Source organism: Mugil cephalus, chromosome 4, assembly GCF_022458985.1.
Source record: "Mugil cephalus isolate CIBA_MC_2020 chromosome 4, CIBA_Mcephalus_1.1, whole genome shotgun sequence".
NCBI classification, from domain to species: Eukaryota; Metazoa; Chordata; class Actinopteri; order Mugiliformes; family Mugilidae; genus Mugil; species Mugil cephalus.
Genome location: NC_061773.1, coordinates 7655588 through 7674344, shown reverse-complemented (window position 1 = coordinate 7674344; position 18757 = coordinate 7655588). Strand labels below are relative to the sequence as shown.

General features: G+C 40.9%; 1 protein-coding gene across 1 annotated transcript; it reads right to left on the bottom strand.

The window, feature by feature from the left end:
- Positions 1-199: 199 nt before the first annotated feature.
- On the bottom strand, positions 200-18152 carry mmel1 (membrane metallo-endopeptidase-like 1). Its single transcript, XM_047583612.1, has 24 exons — positions 17936-18152; positions 13768-13945; positions 13284-13328; positions 12898-12957; positions 12605-12766; positions 12425-12505; positions 11840-11935; positions 11223-11341; positions 10492-10557; positions 10045-10179; positions 9693-9782; positions 8645-8781; positions 8446-8539; positions 8237-8365; positions 6782-6880; positions 6591-6674; positions 6409-6512; positions 5948-6006; positions 5667-5786; positions 5364-5497; positions 5163-5228; positions 4947-5042; positions 4298-4374; positions 200-3977 (listed from the first exon to the last, which is right to left on the bottom strand). The coding sequence occupies exons 2-24, from the start codon at positions 13922-13924 to the stop codon at positions 3878-3880; spliced, it is 2310 nt and encodes a 769-aa protein (XP_047439568.1). The 5' UTR covers positions 13925-13945; positions 17936-18152; the 3' UTR covers positions 200-3877.
- Between the last annotated feature and the right edge of the window lie 605 nt (positions 18153-18757).

Below are 18757 nucleotides of genomic sequence, written 5' to 3'. Positions count from 1 at the left end.
AAAATTAACAACATTTAAAAGTGCAACGACTTCTCATCATCCGTGAAGTCATAGTGAGTTCTTTGCAGTTCCTTGCAACACTTACAATTAATTTTGGAAAGTATGAGTTATTAAAAAGTGTTATTTGAGCTTCAGCTGAATAAAAAACATCAAGATATTCTGACCGCACAATATTATCAAGAGAGATTTCACACAGAGGTTTCAAGAGACAGTCACTTTAATGGCGATAATTAGAGTTCTGAGTCACAAAAATAGCAGTCTAGATAATTACATAGCAGCAGGAACATTCATAAAACATCTTAAACATCTGAATTCTGGCAAAGCAACAATGTCATAAATATTCATTTAGATAAATAAACTCTTCTGAAAGGTGTACAGATGAAACATGTTCAGATATAGCAAAAAAGAATATGTCTTAGTACTTGGCTCGTAATTTCAAAACAACACAAATTCACTAGGTAAGTGTGAAGCTGAATTTAAGGTAAGAAATGTACTCTGTGTATTGTATACACATTGTATATGTATTCTCACCTGATTTCTATCAGATTTTCTGCCGTATAGAACATCAATTCTCTAAAATAATACATTTTATTTTAGGTAACCTTGGTAGTCAGTTAACAACTTTGAACTGTTGCACAGTTTTTTTGTTTGTTTGTTCGTTTTTTCAGGCAAACCGGACAAAATATACACAAGTCTAACCTGTTGCTCTTCTTATGACTGCCCAGTGGTGCATCTTTGACTTTCTTTGAACCAAACATCACCTGCTGTTCAAAGGAGTAGCTTGACATTCGGTGAAATATGCTTCTTTGCTTTCTGGCAGAGAATTTATACACGGCTGAACAACGCTATATACTGTAAAATATGTTATGGCCAGTAGTTTGCTAGCTTAACTAAGCCTGGACACAGCTAACAGGAATTTTCTGCAAGCAACCAAATCGGCTTAATAGCACCTCTAAAGTCTCACACCGTGTTTCTATTCGAAGTAACCACAACCTTTAGTCCTAGGAAACTTTTCAAGAAAGTAAAAGGTATCTTCAGACCACAGGTTTTTGTGGTTTTAACATCTTCAAAGATCAGGCAGATTAGTAAAGAGACTGAAATCTGTCTCTCTGTCCCTTTGATAGATAAAAATCAACCATTATTTTTAAAGCATTTATTTTCCTCCGAGCAGGAACAATAAATTCATCGTATCGTATCGTATCGTATCGAATCGTACAGTGGTATAATGTATTGTAAAAGTAATTGGTGGTCATTTTGGGGTCAAACATGGACCAGTCACACAACTGGGTTTATGCTTGGGATTCAGTCTGTCATAAATGTGTGCAAGCAGCTTTAATCATCACAAGCGTGAGAATCCATGTTCCTTGCTCAGACGTCATTTCACAATTCCTATTGCACGCTCAAATCATCTGTGACGGTCATGATTCTGTCTTCCTTTGCACTTAAATCAATGTGGATTGATTACAGCATAAAAATTTGGTTTGTGGTCTCCCAAAGCTATGCATGTTGAGGTCTCGTTTAATACTAATAATAAAAGAATCCACTATGACTTAAGATGGAACGTGTTTTTTAACATTTAACCAAAGCCCCAGCCTTTCCCTAACATTAGCCAATCTTCTTTTACGTAAACATAATTACAGTATCACAGCCTTGCACTTAGTCTGCCTGCTATCCATCACGACCACTTCAGCCTGAAAATAACCCATTCAGTGATATGTTTTGTCTTCACAACATAATTTATTTAATAGTTTATTAGTATACACATCTAATTCCTAGTAGGAAGGGTTGTGATTAGCGAACTGCAGACGTGCTTGAATGTGGATTTCATTACGGTGGTCAGAGGCTGGGTAGTAGTTTCTTCCTTCTTATTTAATGGTCCAAAATGGAAGTGGTCAATTTTCTAACCCTAATTATCTAACTCTCTGCCAGAAAGCGAAAAGGAAATATATATCCCAACCTGTCAAACATTTGCCTTAAGATTGCAGGACATAATCAGACCCTTACATTCAGAGGATGTGACATCTCCCACTGCTTAACAGAACAGTATTTGCCAATATGTGAAGACCGAGAGACAGACTGAGAGTATAAAGCTTCAATATGAACATGCAGCTCCGCAGCCTCTGCCGAGACCTAACAGTCACGTTCAGTTCACCAAGGCATCCTAAATGTGACCAGTGACAGCTAACATTCAAAACCGTCTTTGTGTTGCTTGTGATCTTCCGCTGCGTTTGAGAGCTCTCTTCAGCTGACTGCAGCCAGCGTGTCCATCCTCTCTTATGAGGTCTGCTCTGCTTTGATTCTTCCATCAATACTTGTTAATAAGGTAGAAAATAACAGTCCTGGCCCCGGCTTTCTCGTTAATGACAACCCTCATTCTCTGTGTGTCTGCCCCGCGGACTCGTGGATCAGCAAAAGCGGTCACCACGCTTCAGCACACCACTCTCCATCCTTTCATCTTAGACAACACTGATCAATGCAAGATCAGACGGCAAAGCACTTCATCTGCTGCCTGTCCATGTGTGAGAGGGGGGTTTCTTCTCCGTTCACTTCAACGTGTAATTGGTTATGCTCGCAGGCTAAAAGTCTTGTAATCACTGTGCGCACCAGCCTCCTCTCGGGAGGTCATGTGCGGAAGGAAAAAAACAGTTGTTCTACGAAACAGTCGTTTTTGATTAAATATAATTTACAGATACCAGCTAGTTATTACTCTAAATAACTGCAGGTTTGTGTCACATGGTAAATGGCACACGTTAGGAGTTTTGATCGTTTAGCCCACTAGGAACGTGAAAAAGGTGTGGAAGCAGAAGAAGAGAGGGAGCAGGCGGCGAACACACAAAACAACTGCGGTCTAAAGGGATAACAGTCAAAATCGGGAGCGACCAACAACGCAGTTAATATCAGTATTACATCACTCTACCTCCAACGACTGCTGGGGTTTCTCACAAGCCAAGAAAATAGCAGGCCACCAATATTTTTCAAAACGTGTTGAATATAGTGTCTTACAGCAAACTGTCGTACATATACACTTCTGCTGTGTACGTTGAGTAACAATCATTTGCAGAACATGACAAAGAGATTTAGGTTCTCCGAAAAGTACTACTACTACTACTCAACTTGAATATGTTTCCACTTTGTTAGTGTAAAAATGCCGAAAGCTGCAGCTGTCTCTGAATGTTCATTTATAGTTAAAGCTGTAAAGATTTAACAGTCTTAAAGTCTTTAGGTAATTTGTGTCCATGTAACAGTGAATAACCAAACTCTCCGAGTGTGACTAATTCTGTCGCAGCTTTCCTTCGCGCCCCCGAGCTTTCATTTATTTCATTCTCTTCTGTCAGTAAGATTTGTTCACTGCTATTCCGTGTGAAGGGGCACAATGTCTTAAAAACAGTACACGAAAAGACACCAAGGCAACTCAGTGCCAAATGTTAATGGATAAATCACGAAAATCTACGGAAGAGATTTTTCAAAGAATTAGTTCAACAGAGGCTGGTTAAGCATTTAAAGCCAGCCACATAAGCTTTGACCTTTTCGCGAGGTCTTCTTTTTTCACTCTAACCTTTTCATTCATGTTCCCACTCGTTGCTTGTTGTGGGACACAGCAAACAAAGAACAAGTGACCTCCTCATCCACAGACAACAATTCAAGGCTTGGGCGGATGCTCAAGCAAATTTCTTTTAATAGTGAGTTCGCGTTTGAAACTAACGTGTTGTCCGGGTAATCATACATTAGAAAAAACATCTACAATACATCTACAGTACTGCAAATGTCTGTGTTATCACTCGGCCCCAAATAAACTGGAATAAGTCATAAGCAAGTGAAATGTACAACTTCTTTAGATTTGAGTTGCCCATGTCAAGACATAAATGCCTCAGGTGATCTACCAGACACGACACTTCAGATCAGGGTTCATCGGACTACCTTTTTGGCACTGGAAAGCTTCTGAGAAAGATTCAAAGTTCTGGAGTGATCCGAGCACCCTGCGGACAAAAGATAAACACAACGTCAAGGATGGGGAAAGCTAAAGTATGTGAAGAATTTTAGGGGAAAGTTAGGAAGTGTCCTTTGTCCGTTATTTAATGCTAGTCAGGAAAGAGGAAACTGCAGGAAAACCAAAACAATAAGCTAAAAGAGGCTAGAAGTCTTCAAAGAAAGACGTAATTCTGTGAGCTCATCATTACAAATGACTCATGTCACACATGGGTCATCACGAAATCCACTGGTGAGCAAGTTATACTGTATGTGCAGTTTGGAGATTAAAAACAAAAAAACAACAGACGTGTTACCTGGAGCTTCTTACCTGTATTCTAAAGGACTGTGTGAATCTGTCTTAATGGACTGGCTAGCATACTCAGGCCGATAAGCACCACACCACACCTGAAATAAAAGGTTGTATTAGTCAAGAGTAATCTATTTTTAAAATATCTCCACACACTATTTTAAATATCAATTTAATATTTCTACATATATCTATATCTAAATACTAATAAATCATTTCTTTGTAGATACAGTTCTGGAACATATTATCTAACTAAATAATGACTTGTAAATTTCATCATCTCCGTGGGGAGTGATTCTGGCTCCCAGATTTGCAACAGTTTGCAATTTTTTTTATTGCTGATGACACTTATCGGCCTTTGTATTATGTTTTCTGGCACCGTTGGTGCAGGGGAGGAGGTAAACCGCCAAAGTAAAGAACCTTTGGCAGTTTCCCTCCGCCCCTGCATGTGCAGCTCGACGTTGATTTGTTCTTTGTTTATTGCTTCAGCGTCGCAGCCCCAGACCCTCTCGTGTGACCCTGTCCCAGTGTTTACTCCTCAGCACAGAACATCCACTGAAAAATGATCCTCCTGAGCTCTAGTGTTCAGCTTTAGCTGGTAAAATTATCATCCATCCTCTGTGTGACCAAACAATACATAAAAAAAACAACATGGTCTTTTATTACTTACTTGAGCAAAGTTGAGAAAGAAAAGTTGCTTGTGATCCATGTCCAGACCAGGTAGACGAGGTTCCTCGCCCTCCGTGTCCACCCACTTTAGATAAGCCTGTAAACACACACAAACTTAAATAGAGCACAGATTTGCTGAGGGTCTATTATGAGCGTTTTGGAGTCAGTCATTACTGCAGAAATAGTAGCATGTGGTTTTGTGCAACTAACATCCAACCTTATATGCTTGCCGAACGCCTCCATTGTCTGCAATATTCTCCCCCAGGGTGCTGATTCCACTGACCTGCAATCATGTCAACAGAACCATGAGTTGTACACAACCACGAGGCGAATGAACACCCTCATTCTGGTCCTTAATACATGGTGTTACGCCCAAAACAAAACATGTCATGTCGAAAACACGCCGCTGGATGCTTACATTTTGTCCACCTGCTAGCTTCCAGTTGAAGTTGCCGTATTGCTGCACCATGCACTGCGACTGCTCTTTAAAGTGCTCCGCTGAGTAATTACTCCACCAGTTTAGCATATTACCATCCTTGTCAAAATTGCGCCCTGCGAGGAAAAATGACACATTAAGTAAAGTACTGTTTGCAAATACACAATGCATTTGTATGCCATCTGTGCTATATTTGAAATACTTGTTACTCTAGAAATTAAAGCAAAAGATGAAGTGTATTTATCAGTTCGGGTTTTCAAAAATAATGATTTACTAGAGTCTCACCGTTGTCATCAAATCCGTGTGTGATCTCGTGTCCGATGACCATTCCTATTCCGCCAAAGTTAAGGGCCTGGTGCTGGTGTTTACTGAAGAACGGCGGCTGCAGGATTCCTGCAGGAAACACTGGATAGACAAAAACAAGTAGGGAGTGAAAATACCATAAATGGCTAGCTGTGCTAAACAGGAATGCACTGAGGAGTGACTGTTACCATCAGAAATATCTTTGATATTAGGGTTATGGTTAGGGTTAACAGGATATTACCAGTGGCTTCATTGATTCTTACCTATCTGGTTTCTGTTGGGTGAGTAGAATGCGTTCACCACGGCAGCACCAATGATCCACCTGTGGTGTGATTGATGCAGACTTAATAAAAGGCCTCAAGTGCAATTTCTATGTCCTGTGCAATGCATGCATACATGTTTTTAAACCTTTAATGTTCTTTGAGTGTTGTTTTGCGTGCCTATAAAAGCAGCAGATTTACTAGAACATTCAATGCCTCATGTCCGTTTTAGAAAATAATATTTTTTGCATTACGTCCCTCTTTACAATCTTCCAACACAGGAAGCGGGGGAACAAATAAATTACCGTCATTTAACTTCATTTAACAGAAGGGTTTGCATTGTCACCCTGCCTGATGTTTTACGCCGTGCGCTTCAGCCAACAGCACTAAAGAAACACGGTGACCGCAAGCTCAACTTTTACAAACATGGGCAATTTGCGGTGTGTTATGTATCAACCACTTACAAGTCAGGGTCAACAGGCTCTCTGAGCTTCTTCAAACTCTTGTGTGCTTCAGATCTGAGGTTCTCAAGGATGTTTTCAAAGTAGTGTTCTTCACTAAAATTGAGCTGAAAAGAGGAATAGGACAAAACTGCGATAAATGTGTTGTTCGGTTATTTGCGGTGTCGCCTGGAGACAAGACTTACATGAGCATATTCCTGATCGAGCTTCTGGTTGCTGTCTTGTAGAATATGATCCGGATAACCAATGTGCTCCTTGATAGCCATGGCCTACAAAAGGCGAAGCAATTATTATAGATAATAGCCAGAAAATGTTCTGGAGAAGATGGTATTCTTTTTTATCTCAGAATAAGTGATAATCTTTTCTTGTGCTGTACCTTTTCTCTCGCCTTCTCCTTCGAGGGAGTGTCCATCCAGCTTAACTCCTCCAGGGTTTCTACATATGCTTTCTGGATCTTCCCGATAAGGTCACTGACCTGTGAATATAAGAGTAATCAGAGTCTCAACTTTGAGACGCCAGGTAACCGATGCCCTGTGTGGACTGTGAAATGTAAGTCAGTCTAAGAAATTCACATTTCACAGCACAAATGCTTTACTGTATCTACACCACATCCACAGTGGTTTAATTCACATTGTATGTGGACTAATGAATTTGATCACTGTGTTGCATGGCACTTTTTTTTAAAATGAATTTAAATGAATTTATGGTTTCATTATAAATATTTTTTTTCTTATAAACAGAAAAAACACGTGTTAATTCATGTCCAAAATAAATATGGCAGAGAAAAATTATTCTATATTCATTTTTCACATTAGTGACACAAGGGGCTTAAAAAGTATTTTGCGCATTATGTGCGTCTTCCTACAAATTTGTGATAACAATGACGCATTTGTGACACGCCGCGGTTTGACGTAAATGTTTGTTGTGACAGTAACTGAAGGCCATACTCAAAGGAGAACTGTTTTCAACTTGCGAGCCTGTCTGCTTATTTGTCATCACCACCCACTGTAGCAGGAACCACCACACATTGGGTGGTGTTTACGTGACTGTCTTTGCAGTTGTGTAGTTGACATGATAATTAAGATTTAGTGACCCTCCCTCTAGAAGTGCGTAGAGGTGTATTTATCTGCAGATACCATCCATTCATTTTCTCATTTCTTCTTTTCTTGCTGTGTTTGGCCTCAACCTTTCATCTGTATGTACACCACCGGTCAAAAGCTTTAGAGCACTCCAATATTCCTTTGTTTTTTATTATTGAAATGCCTTCTTTTCAGTGTCTCATTTTACTCTGAAATGAAGCCAAATAAACAAATGAAGTTAAAAAATAACTGAACCAATATACAGTATAAGCCAAAATGTATTCTAAACTTTTGACTCATTAAAATAATAATCTTCGGTTGATTTGACATGTGAACACACATTCTTTCTTTCTAAAATGGAAATCAATGGAGTTCTTCCCAATGTTGTTGCAGAAGTTCCCAGAAATCTCTTGTAGGTTGCTTTGCTTTCACTCTTCTGTCCAGTTCATCACAAACCAGCTCCATGGGGTTAAAGTCTACAGACTGGGCCATGGTCCACTCCTTGTTTTCAAGCTCTCCATCTAGTTTTTATCCCGACGTAGTTCTGGTCTAGCTTGGACTAAAGTTTTGGGTCATTATGTTGCTGTAGGATGAAGCTCTGACCAGCTATACCAGAGGATACTGACGCTGTTCTAAAACATTTGACTGGTAGTATATGTACCCTCCAACCAACAGTACACAGGAGGAGAAAGCAATGGGTTAAATTTGAACATCATTCCAGTGCTATATGTCTTTAGACCAAAAACTCTTACCATCCGTTTACTTTCTCCTGCAAAGGTCTCTCGCACGTACATGGCTCCAACTGCGTTCTCCATGCTGCTCTGGACATATCGGACACATTCTCGCCACCAAGCATCCTCCACCGTGGTCCCATAGAGAGTCTGACCACACACACACACACCATAATATTATTTTGTTTTTGTGCAACATGTGTTGTTCACTTATATCCTGCTCATCGCACCTTTCTGTAACGGGCTCGGGCGTCTTTAAAGCGACGACTCAGGCTGTTAACTCTGTCAATGATGAGCTGCCAGGTGAGGTAGTTCTGAATGGTTCTGCAGACATGAACAGTATTTGGTGAATTATTATAATGCGCTGCATCTTTTCTGTAATTAATCAAGCTTAATACACTGCTCTGTGGATAACGTTCCCAGGCTGACCTGACACTGTGTCTGGAGAGCACATCATTCATCTTCTCAAGGTAGGGAGAGCTGTACACCACCACCTCCTCCTCCAGCTGGACATCGACAGACACGCTCGACAGCACACCTTGAATAAACCGTGTCCAGTTAAAACCCTGGAAAACACAAGGTAGAACAGAATTATTTAACATTTTCAACGTAGTTGCAAATTAAAATTGTATAATGGTAGAAACATATGGTTTAAACATGTTAAGATCATGTTAAGACAGGTTTGTTATGGTGTGTTTGTATGCTTGTGCCATGGAGGTCTGTTATTTAGGGTAAAAGTCTAATCACTGATTACAACTGCTGTTTAAATTAATTGTGGGATTTCGGTAGTTTTACGGTCTATGAAAACAACAATAATGGTTTATTAACTCTCGAAAAGTGATGTTACATATTAAAAATATTAGATTATTGTCAATAAACAAAACACATATGCATGACATATTTTGAAGTCCAGGTACAGCAAGCACAAGTGGAACCATTCATTTCTACGTCCAAGATGTCAACATTATAGAGTGTCATTATGTACAAATAACTACCTGAGCGAAGAATACTCAACTTCACACAGTGTCCTGCCATCTGGGTCATTTTCTATACCAGGACTCTATTATTATTATTACACTTATGCCAAAGCCATTCACTGGGTCTTCCATTCACATTTTAAAATTTGTTCACAGACATCTACATCTAAGGTTTAGATCATTAGAATGCTAACTGTCCTGTGGTCTTACTGTTGTAACGTTTTACAGGTATATTCTACATTTTAGGAACCTTGTTTATTGCCACACTCGTTTTTTTGCTAAGATGAACTCATAGTAAGAAAGTTAATAGTGGTATTTCTCAAAATGTTGCCTATTCCGTTAACATGCACCAGTCCAACAGTATAAATAGACAGCAGCCCACCATCCTGCTCAAAGGTAGCTCAGTTTATTAAGTAGAAATATTCTCAGTCATCCGTGAATTTGGACCAGTGACCAGTTAAAATGTTCACCACAAAAGAAAGAAGTGAATTCACGCTTACGTTAAAGCTGTAGATGCTCTGTAGTTCACCAAGTGTCATCTTGTTGTAAAGAACAGTGACATCTTGGCGCTCCTCAGCTGGAGAGGTGGCCTGTCAAGCAACAGGATAAACAGGACATATTTTATTGACCATTTCTTGGTTACATATCCACATTTTTCTCTCCTTTCATCTGCAAAGTTTCATCTGTCATGCTCTTGACAGGCGTGAAGACAAAAAAAAATTGTTAAAAGCTTGGCCGTTCTCCTCGATCCATACTAAAAGTAGACAGGGTCTCTCATTTTTCATCTTGTCATTCTTCATTTTCCATAGCCCTGGTCCCACAATTCCATTTCCTGTTGCGGCTAGCACTCACGTTGGCGATGTCTGTCTCCAGCTCCAGAACTTCTGTCATTTCCTCCAACACTCTGTCGTCATCTTGAGTCAGGTTCCTGTCCTCGCGGGTTATCATAGCAATTGAAACCATAAAGTGTAGGTAGGCCTCTCGAACCTACAGTATAATCACACAGGATCTTTTACAACAAAATCAGATTATATCAACAATAGATTAGACATAACATTTGAAAACTCAACAATATATGTTTCCAAGAAAAAAGTCAGGATTACTCAATTCACTGTGGACAGTTTTTACTCTATTGATATCTTCTGTATCTTCTGTAGGAAGAGACTAAATCCCCTTCCGTCTGAAGTCAGAAGCCATTAACCAAATAAATGAGTCTGCAAAGGTAATTAGGCCGCATGACAGATAAGAGGATGATGTTATGTTGTGATTTGCACAAACTCTGACATTTCAAAGTGTCACCTTTTTGTAGTTCCCGTCATTGAAGTAATAGTCTCTGGATGGCATTCCAAGTCCCGGCTGGTCAATCTAACAAAAATAGAAGAAAGGCAGTCATGTGTCTATGCATTCTCATAATATGCTATAGTAACGCTGTTCATACAATATTTAAACATATGTGTATGTAACAGTTTACCAGTCAAAAATCCTTACACTCTTGTCTTGACAGCTTGGGACCATATTAGAAATACACTTCGAGATTTTACGTTTTGTTTTAAGCTTAAATAAATAAATCATATCACAATTTCTGTTTCATATCATAAAGTATGGTATGGGGCTGCAGAAAATTAACAATGACAATGCTAACATGCTAATGCTAGGCGGGTATATCATTTGGCGTGCTCACTGCCTCATTATGGTGTGTTAACATTTGATCCTGTTAGAAGCAAAGTCAGTGAATTAATGGCGACTAGGATTTTAATAGCATCTATTAAATGAATTTGTCTGAATGTGAGTGGTGAGCTCACGTCGCCACGCCAGTAGTGAGCCTAAAATCAATAAATGCATGTCACACAGACTGACAAGTGCCTCCGTTACTATAAGCATGAGCTGTAGTTTATTTTGAGTTAATCCTTCATACAATCAATGCCTGCAGACCAGTAGATGTGTTTTAATCTCGTACTGCACATGCACTCTGTTTCTTGTCATCCAAAACATTTTATAATTATTAGCGCTAGCACAGTTGAGTGTCTCACATAGATGATATGCCGCCGAGAGTCCCGGTCGTCCGTCCACACATACATGTCCAGTATAACCTTCTTGTGGAAACGGGCTGTAAGTTTAGCCAATGTGTCTTCAAGGCTCCACGTTCCCTCTGAAATAAGGAGAGACATAAAAGCGCTGAAGTTTAACAATGTGTCTGGATCGCTAACTATTCAGTGTACCAGGCTGCAAAAAGAACAGGGTGCCTCTATGCCACTGCGTCACATTAACTATGCTCTCTGTGTAAATCTGTGTGTGCAGATGCAGTTATGCGTGGTTAATTCTGTTTGAGCCACCGTCCATGATTACATTTAATTAAAGTGGCAAGAGCCAGGAGCACGGGGAAGAGCAGCGTAGACTATTTAAAGCCTCCTTCACAGTCCTGATTGAGGACTTGCTCCTCTGCCCACACATCACCCTCCCAAACTCCACACCTGACTGCTCAGCTGAAAAAAGCCTCGACCGGCCTCTCGATCCCGCCAACGAAGCTTACACTCAGCAATTCACGGAGTGCAAATATAGCTCTGTGTGAACAACATGTATTAGAGGAGGAACAGTTCCTGTTTGTGCAGGAGGCATTAATCAGAGTGTTGCTCAGAGGCATCTCTACCTGTTGTGGTGTTCCAGTCCTCTGACGCCACGGGCCAGTCTCCGATGCTGTCAATGAGCTGAAGGAGGGGCTGCGAGTCACGCTGCTCTATGAGGCCTGCGGACACAACACATGCCGCACATAACAACAAATCACGCAGAAAGACAGCGTGCCATTTTGAGGTTGAAAGTTCACTCTTTGCCACATTTTAAACAGCTGAAGAAACTCAAGAATGAACAAAAAGTTAAGGCTGGATTGTTGCGATCACGAGCTGGACAGTGTTTTTGGTCAGTTTCTGTCAGCAGAAACTAGTGGCTAGAGTAGCTGAGAACAACTCAACAGGCAAGTGTTCGTTTTGAGCAAAGGACAGGAAAACAATGAATCCCTGTTGGTTACTCCATCGAATCACTTGATGTCATTTATCTACAACCAGCTTCCATTAATCAAAGAAATTATACCATTTAAAAAATGTTATATCATAATATGATATGATACATTTATAATTTAGCCACCACAGTCACAGAGGATTAAATATCATACTGGCTGGCTTTGGAGAATCTTAATGATTGTGTTTTCTTTTTTTTCGTTTTCTTGAAAGACCCTTACTTTCATTCATGCAGGAGGTGTAAAGGGTTTTGGCCTTCTTGATTGCGTCTCTGTCCTGTGCATTCCCAGTCTCAAGAACACCTGCAGCAAAAAAACACACGCAAGCATTTCCTGTCAGAACGAAAACCCACGCATGGCTCAGAACACTGCACTGCCCACCGACCACTCAACCCAGCTGACCTTTGAGGACAATCTCCAGCTTGTCCCTCAGAATGTCAAAGACGCTGTGACGGGAGCTGGTCTCCGGGATGACATGTCGCTCCAGCCAACCCCCACAGGCGTACTGGTAGAAATTATCGCAAGGCTTCACAGACTTATCCATATTCTGCAAGAGCCGAGCGGCTTGAAGACATCAAAGAGGAAAAACGAGGGGAGAGAGACAGAGGGACAGCATGGCGAAGATTCATAAACCGTCTCCTTTTCCAAGAATTAGAGTGAGAGAAAAAAACGGAAAGAAAAGCAAATCTTCTCACCTGCAGTAACACAGTCCTCAGTTGTGCACACATTGTTGAGGATGGAGTGAGACAGCTGGTCTGGGAGAGAGAGAAAAAACAAAACAAAACAGTGGGTCAGTTTTTAGTTTTCAGTCATGAGAGAGAGGATGTGGACAAATTACAGCCCAGCCGAGACAGGGAGGATGTTGTTGTGCGCCGATTCTAAGTAGCTTAGTTCTCAGAGAGGCACTGTCTGTGTCAGCATTGGCTGTGTTCTTTCACTTTTGTGTGGCGCTGCTGATCGGGCAGTAATGGGAATTATAGTATTACGGTGTCTGTCAGAAGTCCCGGCTCGCATGTATGACACATGCCTTCCCACACAACCCACAGTGTATTCAGCGTTCGGCTTCCAGGATTAGACTCACCTCCACCTGTTGAGCTCTTGGACGCACTCGGCCTGTTTGATTGTTCTTGGATGGACGGGAGACAAAGGGTAAAGACAACATTAGAGGCAGTCTGGATGAGTTTATTCTTTATTCCGGTTAAGTTTTTGTCATTGTCATTGTCAGTTAGAAGCCAGTAGCATTTTCCGCCCTAAGGATAGTCCAACAAAATCCTTATTTTTGCAGGTTTTGGCTAACATTAATCTTTAAATGATCACTAAAAGTTATCTGTGATCACTTGTTGAGCTTTTAGCTTTGCCTTTAGATATGCCTTCATCTGGATGACTGAGGACTTTTGCAGACTTATCTCTTGACATCACTACTGCGTAAAGAATATCATGTTCAGGTCAAGATAATTTCCTGCGGCTTGCACTTACAAACACACAGAGCAGGGAGACACTTGCCATTACCGCTGCCACCTGTAATAGCTGGATCCTTCAACTGGTGATCCTGACAGAGTCATTACCTTTCACAGCTGATGTGTAGAGGACTGCCAGTCCAGCCAAGGCACAGCTGACCAACAGCAGCAGCACAGACAGACCAATTTCTGCAACAGTCCAGCGACGCTTTCCAGGTTTACTTGATTTCTCCATGATATCCATTTGGCTTTCGGATTTGCCCATATTCCTCCCAACTGCCGTTCTCTGTGGGAAAGACACGTGGGAGTGTGGGATGGTCCAAGCAGAAAGCTACCACTGTGAGAGTGTGTGTTTGTGTGAATGTGTGTGCGTGTGTGTGTGTATGGGGGCTGCACAGTGATCCATCGGCAAACTGTGCCAGCTGACCTGCAGTGAGTGAGCTTCAACTGCTGAACACCTACAACAACTTCACTGACAGGAGTTGTGAAACTGTTGATCTTGTTGCACAAAGACAGTTTTCTGCACTGTTTTCTACAGCGGTGCAACATGTTTCAGCTCAGGTATTATTTCTAAGCTTAAATTACTATATATCCAGTAAGTTAAATACTAAAAACTGTGGTTGGAGTTCTACACCTTCAAAAATTAGGAGCTGGGAGCTGAACTTAAATCCTTTCTAATGTGTTTATTTAGATCAGAGGGGGAAAAAAAACACTAAAATATGAACTATGAACTGAGAAGTAAAATTCTTTAATTTTCTTACAATGATTTACTCTGTGGTAAATTTGTTAAGGTTCCCAACAGGGACAAAAGGTTAAAACGAGACATTCCAGGAAAACACTCTCTTTGAACTGCTCAGACCTTATGTTCTCTCTCAAACTGAAGTCTGCGTTGCTTATTTTTAAGGATCCACAAGCCAGAAGGGTTATGAGGCCCTGACACGTGTCACAGATCTGAAAATCTGTGCCATTACTTATCTCTAAAATCGATGCGAATGAATCTTGACTCCTTCCTCGGATGTAGTGTTTAGAAGACCAAAACACACCGCGCGCGGCAGCTCTGTATCAATAAGTATGATTTATTATCTACTTCGTGCACACAGTTTGGAAGCGTGTCTTTCAATATTGTGAATGATTGCACAATTAATTCCTGCAAATGGCACCGCCCCAACGTGTCACTGAGTGATGCCTTTGTTGTTCGGTTTAAGTAGTTTAACAATAATGATGATGCTTCTACAGGACTCACCTGTTTTAATGAATTGCGTCTTGCACCACACGGGCATTCATTTAGGACATTATTTCCAGTTTTATCGTTAAGCTCCATATGGTTCTAATCTACCTGAGAGTCATTCTGCACATTCAGTGTGACATTCACTGAGGAAACAATTTGGCAAACTGTAAATTAACCATTAAACTTACTTACTGTTGTTTGTTGTTTGAAATATTTGGCCCCACCTTACCCCCCACACGCACGTACACGTACCCCGAGCTAGTAAGCCTGCTTCAAGAGAGCTAATTTCTATGCACAGTAATTATGTACATGTGAAAACAATATTGCAAATGAGCATTTGTGCAGGGGACAAAACAACAATCACCCATGGCTTTCAGCGGCATTGCTTCGCATCCATTCAGTCTGCAGCACCTGTTTCTCCCATAACCATCCCCGTTGCCCTATCATTAGGCCTGACAGGGGACGGGGCTGTAAATCAGAGGTTCACACTGCTGTGCCCCATTAGCTCCTCCTGATGAATACTCATGGGCACATATCTGGCACTACAGTGATGAAGAGCAGGCAGGGGCTTGTTAGAGCTTCACTGCCTTCCACAGACTGGATCAGCTTCAGCACTGGATGGCACAATGCTGCCATATTGCATTAACGACCTGCCTCACTTTATGGAAAACTGTGCAATAATGTGCAGTCTGCTGCGTCAAAACTAGATTTGCTGCCCACTGGAAAGGGCTATTTACATCTTCAGTCCTTCAGATAGCCTCTGCTTTCTCACGTATAGGGTGGAAATAGAATTTAATTCAGTAGTAACCTGCATTTTTTTTTTACAAAAATGACATTTAAATAACATTTACATCCTCTGTGAAGTGTCTTTGCAAAAGGATTTTTTTCCTATCCGGTCTGTCAATGGTATTTCGTAATATTTTCATTATTTTAAACCCAGACAGTTTTTGTGTGTTATCTGTTGATCTGAAATTCAAACTGTTGCCCAAAATGAAATGTCCACAGGGTGTTGATTTGTTGGAATGACCTAGCAAAACATTTATTAATTAATGTGCCAAAACATTTTGGACTTCGCCTTGAAGATGACCATTAATTCAAATTAAGATGCTAGATTAAGTTGGGGCTTTACATAGGGCTTGAGATACATTTCTTGTGAATGACGAAATTATATCATCTTTCGTTTATGATTTTTTTAAATCCATCTTACGTTTGAATTATTCTGAAGGAATCATTGTTCCATGTGATTTATTACACTTTATTGCATGTGGTTAGGACGGCTGCATGGTCGAATGAGATAGAAAACAGAATACGTCTGTTTTTATATCACCTTATAAACGCAGGTTAGAAATGTTTCTGTAATAAATTAAGTTCAAGTCACCTCCTACATCATCTCCTACATCATAAGCTGAAAAACTAAATTTTCCAGCTTTCTGTCTGCACACACATGTAATCATGTAATGCTGAGTTGCCTTTGGTTGACAGTTAAATTGATGTTTGGTGTTGAGAACATGACTTTGCGTTTGTTGCCTGGGCTGTGTTCCCTTACCCACTCACGGTGCCGCACAATTGAATGCAGCAGAATCCTGTAATTACAACTTGTGGCCACAGAGGCCGCTGTTGCCACAGCTCAGAGGATGTTGCGTCGCGTTGCTTTAACGTAGAAGCTCCTGAGTGAGCTTATGAATGACCATAGGCTTCAGGAGCTTCTACCAGACGCCAAACTGAACATTGGTTAGAATCAGCACTGAACAGCACAGTATATAATTGGTGATGCATTCATTTACTAGAGCGAGATGAATTTAATGGTGAAAATCAGTGAACGAACTACAACAATTTCAACTGAGCCAAATAAAAATCAAAAACATGTTCCCACATTTTCTCTACACAACATGAGTGAATTAAATGTGGAAAATAGAAACTTGTCATTTCAAGTGCTCACTGATTGCCCTGTAAGCAATCACCATTCATAATATTGTGACATTAAAGTGCTTGGTTTAACCTTAGCCTTTAAAAAGGGCTCACAGCGCTCAAACCACTAACTGCAACAGGATTGTCACATCATAACCGAGTCTGTCCGCAACCTTTTATCCGCCTCAGCTGACATTACCATTTCTGTCTTTCGTAGTTTGACCATCTGTCAAGACAACACGCTATTCAGCAGAAAACAGTAAATAGAAATAATGAATTTTAATGCAAATTAAAGTCCCACACATTGCTCCATGTGACAGGCTATTTTGCTTAACTTTCTTTTAATGTGGAGAACCTGAAGCTGTATGTGAGAACACAGGAATCATTATTTAATTTCTACACATGTGATGTACATACACAAAATAATAATAAAAAAAGAACCAGTCTGAGGCAAGAAGTATAACACCAGTGCGATAATTCAGCAGCAAGAGCAGCATTTATGCAAAAGTACCAAGTAAAACATATTTTCCTTCATGTGCTACACACCTATAGAGTGATTGCAAATGATTTTCTAGTGAAATCTGCAACACACTTGATGTGCACAAAACAAGTAAGTGGGTAATTAACTATATTATGCTAAAATTAAATCTTAACATACCAGTAACATGGTGTAATCAAACAGGTCAGAGGTTCATTGTGTCACCAGTAAAATCTTTTTTTTTCTTTTTTTTCTCTGAAATTGAGAATAATCAGTGCTAAACGTTTCAAGGTCTACTTAAGATTACACTGTGTTCAGAGACTGGTACTGTTTTTCTCTAAACTTAGTGCTCAAAAGAAAACAAGGATTAACTCACAGGTCAGAGCGTGCCAACAATATGCACACTTTCAACAGTTCAGCCCTAATCGCTTAGCTGCTGATATTATGCTCCCAAGTCTGTAATAGTGACATTAGCATTTTCCAACTGTAAACCGTGTTTGAACATCTTAAAACCAAGTGCTTGCGGTGTTTGACTCCTGACTGCCGCGAATGTGACATGAGTGGTACCTAAAGGCTACGGCTCCAAGTGGCTAACTTTGACCACTTTGACTTTGGCACTTGACAGCAAACAGGAATGTAATCTAAAGGACCCGGAGGCTTACCTTTGTGTGTGGATGGAAGAAGTCCCTGAGCTGCTCCCCCACAGCTCGCTAATATCTCAAACACCCCTGCTGAGCATCCACTCAGAGCTGGTGTGTAGAGAAATGAGTCTGTGCTGCGGGTTGAAGGAGACGTTATCCAGTTCAGTGTGCTGCTCAGGGAATGAGTGAGGCAGCAGAGAGGGAGGGAGAGCAAGAGAGGGAGAGGAAAGGAGGGCGGGAGGAAGAGGAGGCAGATGGGAGGTGATAGTGCTGGGTTGTTTTTGATTACATGACGGTGATAAGAAAGACACTGGGGATGTTAGTAAAGGGTTGAGGTGATGGGTGTGCATGTGTGTGTCTATGTGTGTGTGTGTGCGTGTGTGTGTAGGTGAGGGGGGTCAACAAGACACATGCGGGCCTTGGTACAGTGAGCGTCAATTTCCTTTTCTCTCTGTGGAGTGTACCCAGCTGCTGAGCGGAAAGAGCAGAAAAATCTGGAAACCTCTCTAAGAGATAAAGCAAACACAAGATAATCCAGTAGCGCTGTGTTGTTTAGTATCCAAGCAGCTGCAAAATGGATCTTTACTCTCCACTTGTCATCAAAACAAACATGACACAGCACCGACGCCCTTGTCATCCCTCCGTCCTCTGGTGTCCAGGAAAAGTCGTCCTGTGGGAGATCTCATCTGCCCGAGGAGCGCCTGGTGGGGATCTGAACCCTGGCCTGGTGTCAGATTGAAATGGCACGGCGCCTGGGCTCATTATCAGCCTGATTAACCACACTAATTAGCTGATAATAAAGGGAAAGTAGGGACTGGCTCGTGTTCATAGGCACCCAGTTTC